General features: G+C 40.5%; 1 protein-coding gene across 2 annotated transcripts in view; it reads left to right on the top strand.

Moving 5' to 3' along the window:
• Positions 1 to 13,765, top strand: part of Slc9a6 (solute carrier family 9 member A6) — a 59,186-nt gene that overhangs the window by 33,283 nt on the left and 12,138 nt on the right. Inside the window, exons 11-13 of one of the 2 annotated variants that reach the window (XM_057759335.1) lie at positions 6,038 to 6,149; positions 7,577 to 7,730; positions 12,643 to 12,732. In XM_057759335.1, coding sequence (XP_057615318.1) covers positions 6,038 to 6,149; positions 7,577 to 7,730; positions 12,643 to 12,732 — 356 coding nt within the window. The remainder of the gene's footprint in view (positions 1 to 6,037; positions 6,150 to 7,576; positions 7,731 to 12,642; positions 12,733 to 13,765) is intronic. The other variant, XM_057759334.1, reaches the window with a different exon arrangement.

Here is a 13,765-nt window from a genome sequence, read left to right as displayed (position 1 = left end):
TATTTCCATTTGAGTTTATTGCACAAAAATGTTGACAGATCGCAGTGACAGGAGTCTCTCCTACCCTGCTGACCTCAAAGGTAAAGTATTTGTTCCTTGCTAGGCATGGCAGTACCTAACTAATCCCTGTGAAGGTGCGAGTACCTGAAATGTCAGGTCTTCTTGACACGCCCATTTCTCAATCCGATTTGAAAATGGAGCAGTGGAGTAGCTTGAGAACCAGCTGCTTCCCTAGGAAAACCCTGACTTCCATCTCCAGCATAGCACAATAAAAAGAACAAAAACTGTTGTCTGTTACTAAAGGAGAGAGAGAAACCTTGACTATGGGGAAGTGTTAGAGTTGTGCTGTAAGGCAACGTGTCAAAGATGAGGAAGGTTGAATAAGGTCATATCTTTTTCTCTATTTCATATAAATGAACACTTTTATCTTTAGAGCAAACTTGAGGAGCTGACAAAGTGACTCTGAGGATAAAAATGCTTGTCACTGTGCCTGACAATCTTAGTTCATTCCTTGGGACCCATGTGATAGAAGTTGAGAACTGACTTGTGAAAGTTGGCTTCTGACCTCCACATGAATAAATAAATGTAATAAAATAAATAAAGAGTAAAACCAGGGGCTGGAGAGAAGGCTCAGAGGTTAAGAGCACTGGCTACTCTTCCAGAGGTTCTTAGTTCAATTCCCAGAAACCACATGGTGGCTCACAACCATTTGTAATGAGATCTTTACATGGTGCCCTTTTCTGACCTGCAAGCATACGTGCGGACAGAACACTGTATGCATAATAAATAGATAAATCTCTTTTTAAAAAGTAAGACCAACTTGAAAGAAGAATTTGAGAATATGAAAGCTATCCTCATGGCAAGATGGGACAGGTGAACTCTGAAGTATATAGAGAGGCCTTGGCCTCTGCTCAGAGCAGCTTCCCCAGCGAGTGAAGGAAAGGTGGTAAGAAAGTGGAGCTCCTAGCTGATACTTCTGTTTTATAAAGTAGGAAGTGATAGTGCCTGCTGAGAGTAGAGTGGTGTACAAGTTCTTTGTTGTGTAAGAAATAAGCTGGAAACTTACCATTCTTTACCTCACACAGTATCTGGGGGCTAGGAATCCTGGAATATCTTAGCTGAGTGATTCTGGCTCCATAGCCTCTCAGGAGGTTACAGTGACATGGTTTGCTGGTAAGGCGCTCACGACTTATCTGGGCCTGGAGGAACCATGCCAACCTCACTCATATGGCTGTCAGCAGAAAGGACCATATTTCTGTAGGACGTATCCATAGGGGAAGTTTCCCAGAGTGAGTGAGCTGAAAGTCCAAGATGGAAGGCAAGGTGCCCTTTATAGAGCAGTTGTTGGAAGTGAAATCTCATCATCACTTCAGCTGTATCTGCTGGTCATACAGCCCAACCGTGGTACAGCGTGAGTGAGAATCATACTCCCTAACAGGAGGCAGGGGTCATTAGGGACCATCTTGGAGGCTGGCTCCCACAGATAAGTTTGGGGGAAGGCAGAGAGAAAGTTTATGAAGTAGACATGGGGACTTACGGGATAGTTGACCAAAAGATTGCAACATAACTGCTGAGCATTAAATGGAGACCAATTTGACTAAGAAACAGGTATTTGTAAGATACCAATCTTCCATGTCATGTGAGTCTGACCAGGAAGATTAGTGGTAAGCACAGGAAAAAAGAAATAGTGGGTTTATGGTTTTGCCGAGTGAATATGGTGGAAACAGAAAAGAACAAAGTAGATGTAGGCTGTGGGAAGAGTGTCTGTACCCCATGGAGAAGAAGGGAAGTGAGAAGAAGCGGGCTGGCCATCAGAGGCAGGACTAGCGTTGTCTTTGGACTGAAGAGCCAGATAGTTGGAAAAGTGGAAGGAAAGAGTGTGGTCAAGGAAATGAATGCTTAAATAAGTGGTTTTCAAAAGAAGCAGTAAAAACACTTAAGAATCAAGATTCTGACAGGGAGCAATAAAATTTCTAAAAAAATTTAAAACCATACAAAGTCTATGTTAGAAAGTGAGATTTTATTGAAATACTGTTCTACAATCTTACGCAAAACAGCAAAGTCCTGTCAATAAGAGGAGCGTTTTAGCTGGAAGACAAGTGCTGAGTTCAGCCGCTCTAGAACTCGTCACTATTGAAATTTTCTTTGAGTAGCCACAGTACTTTAATCTGTAGTAGTTAGCCTAGAAATAAGGTTAAATAGTTCCAAGGTTTCTGAGTTTGTTAGAAATTGAGATTATCAATAAAGAATCTATGAAAATGATTTTTAACAAGGTCAAAGCTGTCCTATCTCTAGGTTACATTTGCTTTCGTGTGACAGTGACTCAAATTGACCCAGGTTTAAATAAGTAAAATGAGACAGAAGTTTATTTTTTATGTAAAAGTTTGAGTTTGTGTGACTATGGAATTGTTATGAACTCAGGCAGGCTTGGCGCTGTTCTCTGCAGGGAGTTTAGTTGCCTGCATTCTTGTGGTCCATGGCATCTGACCCTTTGCCTCCTATTTATCTTTAAGGGTACTGCCCAGAAGTGTACATACCGCTTGCACATAACAACGCTGGCAACACCTACCTGCACGGGAAGCTAAGACTCTTACTCTATCTGGGTGCCTGTCAAAAATTGGGACTAAAAGGGAGGAGGGTCCTGTGCGCAAAAGAAAAGACTAGGCATGTGTTTGTGAAAGCTAGCAGTGTTGCCGCACCACCTCCCATGCCTTTTTGCTGCTCTTACTTTTTCCTTTTTTAGTGGAATTACTTTCAAAGAAATCTTAGATTTTAGTGTTTTTATGTTTATGACAAAAATAATGAAGACAGCACAGAAAGCTGTCCTATACATCATGCCTGAGTTCCCCGTTAGCACCTCACATCAGCATAGTACATTCGTCACAAGGAACGAAGCCTGCACTGGTCCATTAAGTCAACTTCATGCTCATCCTGAGTCTCATGGCCTTTCTACAGCCTACTGTTGCTATATCAAGGTCCTAGCCAGGACAGTACATTGCATTTGCTGTGTAGATTTCTTTGGGTTCCATTTGACTGACAGCTTCTCAGTTGTTCTTGATTTTAGTGAGCCCAGAAAAACTTGGGAATAGTGACCAGGTGTTTTGTAGAGTGTTTCTCAATTGAAGTTGTCTCGTGGTATCCCCAAGATGACACTGGGGTACACATGTTCTTGGAGGAATGCTGAGGAAGTGAAGTGCTGTTGTCATCACCATGGAGACGGCACCGATTTCCTAACATTAATGTGCTGATATTAGTGTAGTCATGTGGCTGCCAGGTTTCCCCGTTGCAGGGTGGCTCCTGTTTTTCTATCTTGTCCTGCTTGGAAAAGAAGCCACCCCATGCAGCCCATGTTTAGGGAGTGTGAAGTTAGGGTTCATCTCCCTGAGGACTAAATTTTTACAAAATGGTTTGTAATTCTTTACACAGAGATTCATCTGTTCTCCATCACTTGATGTTCTGTTCAATTCTTTATTTCTAGTATTATTTATTTGAATAATGCGTATTCATTGCCTTATATATTAGGTTATTTACATTTTAAAAAGTTTACTTGTTCAAACTGTCCCGGCTTTAGTCATCAGGAGCTTGTTTGGTAGCCCCCCATGTCATTATGGTTTGGGGGTTGGGGTTTTGTTTTTTAGCACTTCCTTACTTTCTGGACGTATAAGATGCTTCTGCTCATTTTGTGCACTTTATGACCAAGAACCGTCCATTTATCCAAGGAATTCTGGTTCCTTTTATTGGGAAAAATGGTATTGGAAACCAAGATCTGGGTTTGGGTGTGTTTAGGAACACTGGTCTTCTAGACCAGTTGTTCTCTACCTGTGGGTCAAGACCCCTTTGCAGACCTAACAACGCTTTCACAGGGGTTACTCAAAACTATCAGAAAACACACATTTTTGTGTTACAATTCATAACAGTACCAAAACTGCAGTTATGAAGTAGCAGCAAAAATAATTCTATATTTGGAAGTCACCACAACATAAGAAATTGTGTTAAAGGGTTGTAGCGTTAAGGAAGTGGAGAACACTGTTCTAGACCCTGTCCATGGACAGAGGAAGGTGCTGTCCATGTATATAGTAAGTCATGTACATAATACATCCATCCATAAATATTTGTTTGTAACCATTGGCATCTCCTGTCATGTGTTTGTACTGATGTCTCCAACTGTAACCTATTAGCATTAACAGAGCACTGTTTCCCTTGTAGTTAGTACATGTCCATGCTGACCTTAAAGGACTTGACATCTTCCATTCAGTTATTTAGTTGTTCAGTTGCAATATATGTAGATGCTCATGTGCTGCTTAAAGGTGGAGATATGTTTGGAGAAATGCGTCATCAGGCAGTTTGGTCACTGTGAGCATCATACAATATATTTATGTAAACCTACATGATATAAGTAAGTTATTCAAAGGAGCTTTTTGATTGAGTTAGGAGAGTTGATAAATATGAGATATATGGGGCTGTTGCTGATTTAACAGCATGCTATTTCACAGGAAGCTTTTTTCCTTTTTTTTTTTGAGACAGGGTTTCTCTGTGTAACAGCCCTAGCTGTCCTGGAACTAGCTCTTTTTAGACAAGGCTGGCCTCAAACTCACAAAGATCCGCCTGTCTCTGCCTCCCAAGTGCTGGGGCTACCACCACCCGCTTACAGTAAATTTTTTTTACTCATGCCATGGGATATGTGTGGTTGTCTGAGAACAACTTTTAAGACTCAGTTCTCTCCTTCACTATGTGGGTCCCAGGAATTGACCTAAGGTTCTCAGGCTTAGCAGCAAATACCCTTACTTACTGAACCATCTCCCCAACTGGTGCAAACTTTTTGTTTGGTAAGTAGAAAGAATACACTAAAATAATGACAGAAAGTATATAGTAGATATATAAATATATATAATATAGTAGATATGTAAAACCAATAACAATCACTTCTTACCAGCTATTGTGTACTACACATAATTGCATTGCTGTTCTTGTATATGGGGCAGCATAGTAGGTTTGTTTGTGCCAGCATCAGCATAGACATGTGAATAATGTTAATCTATCATTAGACAAAAAGAATCTTTCACCTCCATTATAATTATATGGGACCGCTGTGGTGTGCGTACTCTTGGCTATATGACATTGCTAGCATTGTTAGTACTTCCCTGGAAAACAATTCCATCAACAAACATTCCATTTTCTCTTTTTTGTTCATTGATTTTTAGGTGAGGTCTCATGTATCTCAGGTTAGCCTCAAACCCATTGTTTATCCAAGGCCAACTTTCAACTCCTGCCCTCCTGCTTCTACCTCTTATGCCAAGGTAATCAGTAGATAATTGTTACATGAACCCTTTTGCCGTTGGCCTTAGCCATGGCACTCTCTTTGAAAGGTGTTTGCATCAGCACTGTTTCAACCATGCTGCTTTGCTTTTACTGTTCCATTTCCCTTTCTAGTCCTTTTAGGAAATGTAGTGGGGATGGCATTGTTTACCCTGCAGTACAATTTGTAATTCTAAAGCACGGTTTCTGAGACAGTGAATGGAGAAAAAGACACCCAAACTGTTTCTTACTTAAGACCCATCTGACTTGACATGAAATCTGATCTTTTTGCGGGTTGCTGTGTACATTTCGTGAGACCCAACAGGGCTTTGCAGGAGTTTCAATGGCATGAAGTGACTGAGCTGCCCTTTTTGTATTTTTAGAAAGGACGGGGCAGTTTTGCTGGCATGACTCTTCTTCCTCTCAACACTGCAGTGGAAATGATGTGTCTGTGCTGTTGATCATAAAGAAGGCCCTTTTTTATACATCTTTTTCTTCACTTTGTGAATCTCCTACATGATGGACATACGCTATCAAGTCTGGTAACAACTAGCCACATGTGCTTATTTCCATTACAATGGCAGTTCCCTAGTCATAGTGACTGTATTCCAGCTGCTCTGTGGATATAGACCATTGTGACAGACAGCACTGTGTTAGACAGAGTTCTTGCTCGCCATCTCAAATGTGTAGCTTATATTACCAGGAGTAAACCAAATGATCCTTAACCTCTTAATGATTTTAGATTGCTATTTTCTTGGGAAGAGCTGCCAATATTTATCCCTTGTCTCTCTTACTTAATTTGGGCAGAAGAAGTAAGATTGGATCAAATTTTCAGCACATGATGATGTTTGCTGGTAAGTTGCAATTTCTTCTCTTTTCTACCCCCAAACTACCATTCGTGCTACATATGCTAACTTCGATAGCTGAAGATGGAGGTATTGTGTTGGAAACATTGACGCTGAATCCTCAAATAGAAAACTTCTTACCGTTTCCCTGTCTCTTTTGTGGGAACTTTTCACATTCCGCTTCCAAATCTTTGGTTTCAAAATACATCATACAAAGTAAATAAGTTAAAGATGCATAATTTTTGCAGAAAAACCTGCAAGTGGATGTTTATATCAGTTCTAGCCAATAACTGCCAAAAATCTACAAATAGCTTGCTTTTTTTCTTTTGCTCAGTTCTAAGATTGAACCTAGTGCCTTAGGCATGCCAAGCAAACACTCTACCATTAAGATGCTATATTACCTATATCCATATTTCCCCAGCTTCTCCCCCTAGAAAAGTTTTGCTTTTGAAGATGGGGTCTAAGTTGTTCAGACTGACTGTGAAGTTACTGTATAGTTCAAGCAAGCCTTGAATTTATTTGTGACTCTCCTGCTTCAGCCTTCTGTGTAGCTGACCCACCACCAGACCTGCATTTGTCTGTCTCTCAGTGGACAAATGGGGCAGAGAAGCAAGGACCTGATAAAGCCCTTCTGTGGAAAATTAATAAATAATAAAAAGAACAAACGTTTATTCACATAGTAGCATGGATGAGTCTTTGAAGTGTTATGTTGAATGAAGGAAGTCAGTCTCAAAATTTACATGTATGATTCTATTAATGTGATATATTTTTTAAGATTTTATTTATTTCATTTTATGTATATGACTGTTCTAGCTGCATGTATGCCAGATGGTTGTGAGTCACCACGTGGGTGCTGGGAATTGAACTCAGGACCTCTGGAAGAGCAGCCAATGCTCTTAACTGCTGAGCCATCTCTCTAGCCTGTTGTGGTATTTTTAAAAGACAAAATAATAGTGATGCCGAGCAGGCCGGGGCGATGAGGAAGCTGGGCTAGTGGGTAGCACAAAGTAATTTGGACAGGAAGAGTAAAAATTTAGCTCTGCTTTGATTGTGGCAGTGGTCCCATTGTCAAAACATTATAAATTGAATTTACTATACATAAGTTACTAAATTTTAAAGAATTGTTAAGAGATGAAGCTGGATATGGTAGCATATGCATGCAGTCCCAGCATTTGTGCAATTGATGCAGGAGAACTGTGAATTTGAGACCAGCCTGAGCTACAGTAACAAGACCCTGTCTGAAAAGTCAAACAAACAGAAGATCGATGAAAGTCAGTATTATATACTAACTCTGGCGGTCATTCTTTACATATGTTAAATATTTCATATTTGTCTATATGCTCTCAAGTTTTTAGGTTTTGTTTTATGTCTCTTGAGTCTACATAGTCTACATTGGTGAGGAGTTATTGAAGAAATTCTTCCGTTGTTTCCTATAGGCCTTCGTGGTGCAATGGCCTTTGCCTTGGCCATTCGCGATACTGCCACTTATGCACGCCAAATGATGTTCAGCACCACACTTCTGATTGTGTTTTTTACTGTGTGGGTATTTGGTGGTGGCACTACTGCCATGTTGTCATGCTTGCATATAAGGTAAGTCGGAACTGAGGACCTCATTTTCATATTCCATGTTAATTCAGTTTACTTTTATTTTTAGTCATTAGAAGATTTTAAGCTTTGTCAGATCTTTTCTTTTCCTTCTTAAAAAGTACATAGCATTATATAGAAATGTAACATGCTTAATAGAGAACCCAGGGCAGAAAGGGGTTCGACCTGAAGGTCAGAAAAGCGAAACAGCCAGCCACTGACTCTTATCTGTACCTCAGTCTGAAATGGAGATGCTGTATCCAGGAATCTCGGAATGAGACTGTCTGAGAGCTGTCTCCTCCCATCTTGTAATCCTCTCTATGGCTGGAATTAAATGCATGCACCACAACCTCCCGGTTTCTATGGCAAACCACTGTGGTTACTGGGGTTAAAGGTGTGTGCCACCAATGCCTGGTCTATAAGGCTGACCAGTGCAGCTGTTTTACTTTCTGATCTTCAGGCAAGCTTTAGTTATTAAAATACACATGAAAAGCATTATTACTACTCTGAAGGTTAGCAGTCCAGACCTTTGCTCTGCATTTCTGCAAATGGGCAACACTGAAGTGCTCTTCAAACTGGTTTTGAAATGTGATGACAAAAGAAAATGTGTTACAGCATGGGCATTTGCCCTTATAAATATCATATTATTTGAATAATAGAATATATCCTGGTTGATTTAACCAAATTCCTGTTATAATTTTATATTGTTTTTAGGCTTTAGCTATTTCCATCTGAGGGTTTTGCTGTTACTACTAACAAATGAATGCTCTGAAGCCAGTGTGCCACCGTGCTCTTGTTTAATTATTTCTTTAGGATGCATTTTCAGAAGGGGGATTGATTAAGCCATAAGATACACATATATTTAAGGCTTTTGGTCAGATTACCAAATTCAATCCATCGGCATTGAGTCCAGTTCACCAAACTCTAATCAGTACTAGACATTATCATTCCTTTTATCTTTCCAATCAGCACCATTTCTAACCTCACAAACCTGCCAAGGCCAAAGTGCTGTAGTCATGGTCTTCAGTGTGTACTGCTTAATGTATTCAGTTTGAAAGCTCTTTTGTATCTCGAGTTCTGCATTTGTTTCCATGGATACAGCAGCTTGTGTCTGAAGTCTGTGTTTCGCTGAAATGTCAGAGATGTTAAGAGCTACCAAGCTTCCAGGATATATGGGCCTCATTTGAAAAAAACAATGTTTCACCTAATAAGAGAATCTGTCATTTGCTTCTTTTTACTTTCTATTATGCCTTTTATGCAAAGACAAGCTAACCCTTAATTACACAGTAAATGTTGTTAATGTCTTAATCTCTCTTTACTATTCAAATCCCTTCTAATTTTTGTGTTATTTCTGTGTATAGTAGATAATATAGTACAGCATATGCTTTTATACATCCAGTAATGTTCTTATAATCCTACTTACCACTTGTAAGAGGACTTGACATTTATTAAGCACCTACTATGTGCCAGGCATTCTGTTAAGTGTGTTTAGTAACCATAGTAACTGTTTTCTAAAAAATACAGGCTTTAAAGGGTTGTTAATTGTCCAATATTCTATAAATAATTAAGTGGTAGGCAGAGGAACCTCTGTTCCTTGCTCCTTCAGACATGATTCATCAAGAAATGAGTGGTAAATTTTGAAAGGAGTAAATTGCTTTCTTTTCTCAAAAGCTTGGAACTGAAGACTCTTGCTGGGAGAGTCAAACCAATGTGAGCTAGCTTAGAACTAGAACTCATCAGTGGAGTGTCAGTTTGTTCCCCTCACTGCCCTCTACTCGCAGCAAACAAAAGCCCCATCCTTACCATCCTCCTCCAGAGAGAAAAGAAATCCCACCTCCATCACTAGATTTGAAAGCTCCTTGCCTGGCCCCATCTTGCCTACAGCACAGTTGGAGGCTTAATCATATCCACTGCCCTGTAGTTTTAGACTACTCCTTAGTTTCTTGTTTTATTACAGTGTTTGGGCCTGCTTGTGAACAGAGATCATATGTTAATTTTTAAATGTTTTAATTAATTGAAATAGAAGTATATCACTTCCCTCCCTCTAATCCCTCTCAGGTACCTTCCTTAAACCCCTCCCATGTGCCTCCACTCTCAAGTGAGGCTATATATTTTTATAGTCCTTACTGGGTACTTTATTGAATGCAGTGAATCAGACTAGCATGTCAAGTAGTTTTTTAAAAAATATTTATTTATTTATTATGCATACAATGTTCTGTCTGTGTGTATGCCTGCAGGCCAGAAGAGGGCACCAGACCTTATTACAGATGGTTGTGAGCCACCATGTGGTTGCTGGGAGTTGAACTCAGGACCTTTGGAAAAGCAGGCAATGCTCTTAACCACTGAGCCATCTCTCCAGCCCCTAGCATGTCAAGTAGTTATGAAACATACAGTCTTAATTTTTATATTTTAATTCACATTGTTGCTTTAATTTTTAAACATGTATTGACTTAAAATGTTATTTATCACATTTACTTAATAGTTATATCACATCTTTCATTTTCTCTATTTTAACTATTAGTAAATTCTTAATAATTAGCATAAATAGAAAATGTTAGTACTTTTATAGCATTTACTATTCTGTAATTATTATTAGTTTATCTTTTTATTAGCATTTAAAGCCTAGAAAGTTTTTTCCTTCCCAGCAATATTAGGGAGTAAAGGTGAAGGCTATGTTTTAAGCACCTCTTCTCTTCCACCTATTTAGTGGTATAATTTTGAAGTTGCTGAGTTGGGACTGTTGAAGATTTGTGTACCCACCAACTTAACCTTTGCATTCTTGGTCCTTCCTTCTTAATTTTGGGCAAGGCCTTTGACTGTTCAGAGCCTCAGTTTCTACATCTGTAGTGTGACTCCCATTCCCTGGAGTTTTGAGGATTTGGCGAACTAGAATCTGCACAGCTCTGCACAACATATCAAGTGACTTCTATGCAGTCACTCACTAAGTATTTACTGAGCACTCACAGTTTGGTGGACACTCCTTGTTTCAACTTCCAACTCACTAGTTCTTAGCAGATTATTTTTTCTCCTTGGAGGATAACTAACAATATTTGGAGACATTGCTAACAGTCACAACTAGGAGAAGGGACTGCCATTGCTATCTAGTAGGTCAGCACTCTGTTTAGCATCCTACAGGGCACAGACTTGGCTACTGTCTAGATTTGCAATTAAAGAATTATCTGACCCCAAATATCAGTAGTGCTAAAATGAAGTAACCTTATTCAAAAGGACAGTGACAATAAAATGATAGAAAAGTCCTATGTTTCCATTTTGTTAGAAAAGTGATAAAAGAAAAATGCAGTAAATAAATAAATGACCGTGACAGTTTTAGATGATACTAAATGTGATGGAAATTAAGATGTTGTGATTGTGACTGGGAATGTGGTATATATGATACGAAGAAGCCAGGGAAGGCTTCTTGGGAAGGTTATATTTGAGCTCAGTCTGGCCAGTTCAAGACGACCAGGAAGAGCAGTCCAGACAGAGCAGTCCAGCAGCAAAGGCCGCAAGGCAGGAACAGATGTGGCCTGTTTGACACAGAGAAAAGCTTACATGAAGAGAGTGATCAAATGGTAAGTAGAAAAAAAAGGTGGACAAGACCCTAAAGGGTCAGGATTCTGAAAACTACCCGTGAAGGGCCAGAAGCAAAGCTTTTAGACTCCCTAGGTCATGTGATGTGCCTCAGCCACGCAGATCTGGTGTCACAAGCAGCCACAGGTGATAGGAATCACATAGTATGGCTGTGTTCCAACAGGACCTTATTTGCCACTGGATATACATGAGGGCTGTAGTTTGGCCTGTAGGGTCTTGTAGTATATAGTGAGGACTTTGGATTTGAAAATACAGTGGACATCTTGAGGATATTAAAGCAAGGGAGGGACATGATCTAATTTCCAGTGTAAAAAGATTATGTCCTCTCTTTCAGGAGCAGTGGCTCCTCAGTGAATGAATCAGCTTGTACCCTTCCACCTAATTTCTGACAGTCACAGTTGGCACCCTGTCATTTAGCAAGCACACATGCTCTGCATTTCTTTGTCTCTGAGCCTTTGCTTGGCCTGGGATTCTCTTTCATTCTTAGGAACTGACAGAACCACCCTCCCCTTCCCCCATTCTTTTTTCTTGGAGTTGCTGTGTAGCATTGGGTCCATCTATCACAGCGATTATCCCATTCATCCTTGTGATACAGTATTGCTAGAAGAGCTACCCACTACTTAGCACTAGTGATGCATCAAGCACTTTAAAAGTTTCTCAGTACATTTTCTCATTTAATCCTTGCAGCAACACTTGGTGGTGATACTAGCTCCATTTTCTGGGTGACATAATTGCAGTCCTTAGGGCCACTTAGCCTGATTGAGCTCACATAGCTAGAAATTACCCTGGATTAGTCCTGAACTCATCCTGTCTCAACAGCAAACTCTGAGTCTGCTGTAGTTGAATCTGTTTCCCCACTAGTCTGTGAGCTCCTTGAGGACAGGACCATGTTTGATTCATGTCTATGCCCTGTGCCTAACGCAGTGCCTGGCAAATAATAAGTGCTCTATAAATGTTTATTACATTGGTTGTGGATAATGTGCCATTTGAATGTTTAAATGTTCTATCCTCTAGACCACTAGATGTCACTTGAGATGCATAAATGTGGTGAGAATCCACTGTGCCTGGGAAGCTGTTAAACAGTGTCTGGCCATTTTTAACAAAGTAAAAATGAGTCTTTGTTTGAATTTTCAATCTGGTCATGGTCATCTGTTTTCAAATACTTGACCATGACTCCCTTGCATTCCAGATAGAGTTTTGTATCATTTTCCTCCTCTGAGTGTTGTCTTTGCAGATGTTGCTACAGCTTCTTGTACTGCTGTGTTGTCTGTGCTGTCTGTAGTTGGTAACCGAATTAATAAACATTTGAGCACCTATTGTATGTCAGGTACTATGCTAGACTCTGGGGATACAGAGATGAATTGAGACATGGCCTTTACCCTCAAGGAGCTCACAGTCTTTTTGGGGAGACGGACAGGTAAATAACTCTACTGTGCTGTGAAGTGTGTTTAGAATAAGAACTCCATGCTACAGAAGCACAAAGGGGAGGTGGTTCTGTGTAAACAGCTCATAGAGCAGCTACTTTGGCACTTGACAAATGATTAGAAAACTGTGGGTACTGAGGGAAGGAGGGGCATGGGCGAACAAAAGTATTGACTCTAGGAGCTGACAAGGGTCTGGGAGAGGAGGGTTAGGGTATGATAGGGCATGTGGAAGAAAATGACTGGCAATGCGGGGGGGGGTGTGGAAAAGTAGGTTGGAGTAAAGGGTGGCCACTAGTGGGGAGAAAGTTTCAGATGTCCTACAAAGTACTTTAGACGTAACACCCAGGGTTGTAAGTTGTTTTCAGAAGCTTCTGTGAAAGCAGTGACCTAGAGAGTTCCATGCTATCCAGAGTTAACTCTCGGGGAGAGCCTGGCAGCTGGAAAAGCTTACTCAACAGAATCCATGAGTCAGAATGAGGGCTGAAACAGCGGGGATGGCAAGGAGAGGAGGGCTGACAGGCAGGGCAGGAGAAAGAACAGAGTTGGCAAGTTCCGAGACTAGAGAGGAGACTCAGAACAGGCCAATGAAGTTGTTCCCTGGGATGCCCAAAGAAGGAATTTGATGTAGCTACATAGGAATTATGAGGAACCAAGGTTGATGTCCATCAATTACCCTGCAGTCCCCTGCGACTGGACCCCCTTCTGTCCTCTTAACAATATTTCCACGAGAGCCGTGCTCCAGCTGTGGTTGGAATCTTTCTAGTCATTCTTACTGAGTAATTGGGGCAGTTTCTCTCCCTCACTACTTAGAGTGGACTGACATTCAGAGAAGAAATGCTATTTTACTGAAACTGGTAAGTGGGATTTTAGGAATAGAACATTTGCCCTGCTTGCCTTAGACCCAGGGCTGTTTCTAAAGAAAGTGGAAGGCCGTCAGAAATGTCCCCCACAACCTGTAGAGAAGAGGGAACATTAACCATTTTGGAGCTTCTGTGTTGAGAAAAATATTTGCCTGACAGTGTACAT

This window comes from Chionomys nivalis, chromosome X (genome assembly GCF_950005125.1).
Source record: "Chionomys nivalis chromosome X, mChiNiv1.1, whole genome shotgun sequence".
Classification (NCBI taxonomy): Eukaryota; Metazoa; Chordata; class Mammalia; order Rodentia; family Cricetidae; genus Chionomys; species Chionomys nivalis.
The sequence above is the reverse complement of the archived record's forward strand: the minus strand, read 5'-3'. Positions and strand labels throughout refer to the sequence as shown.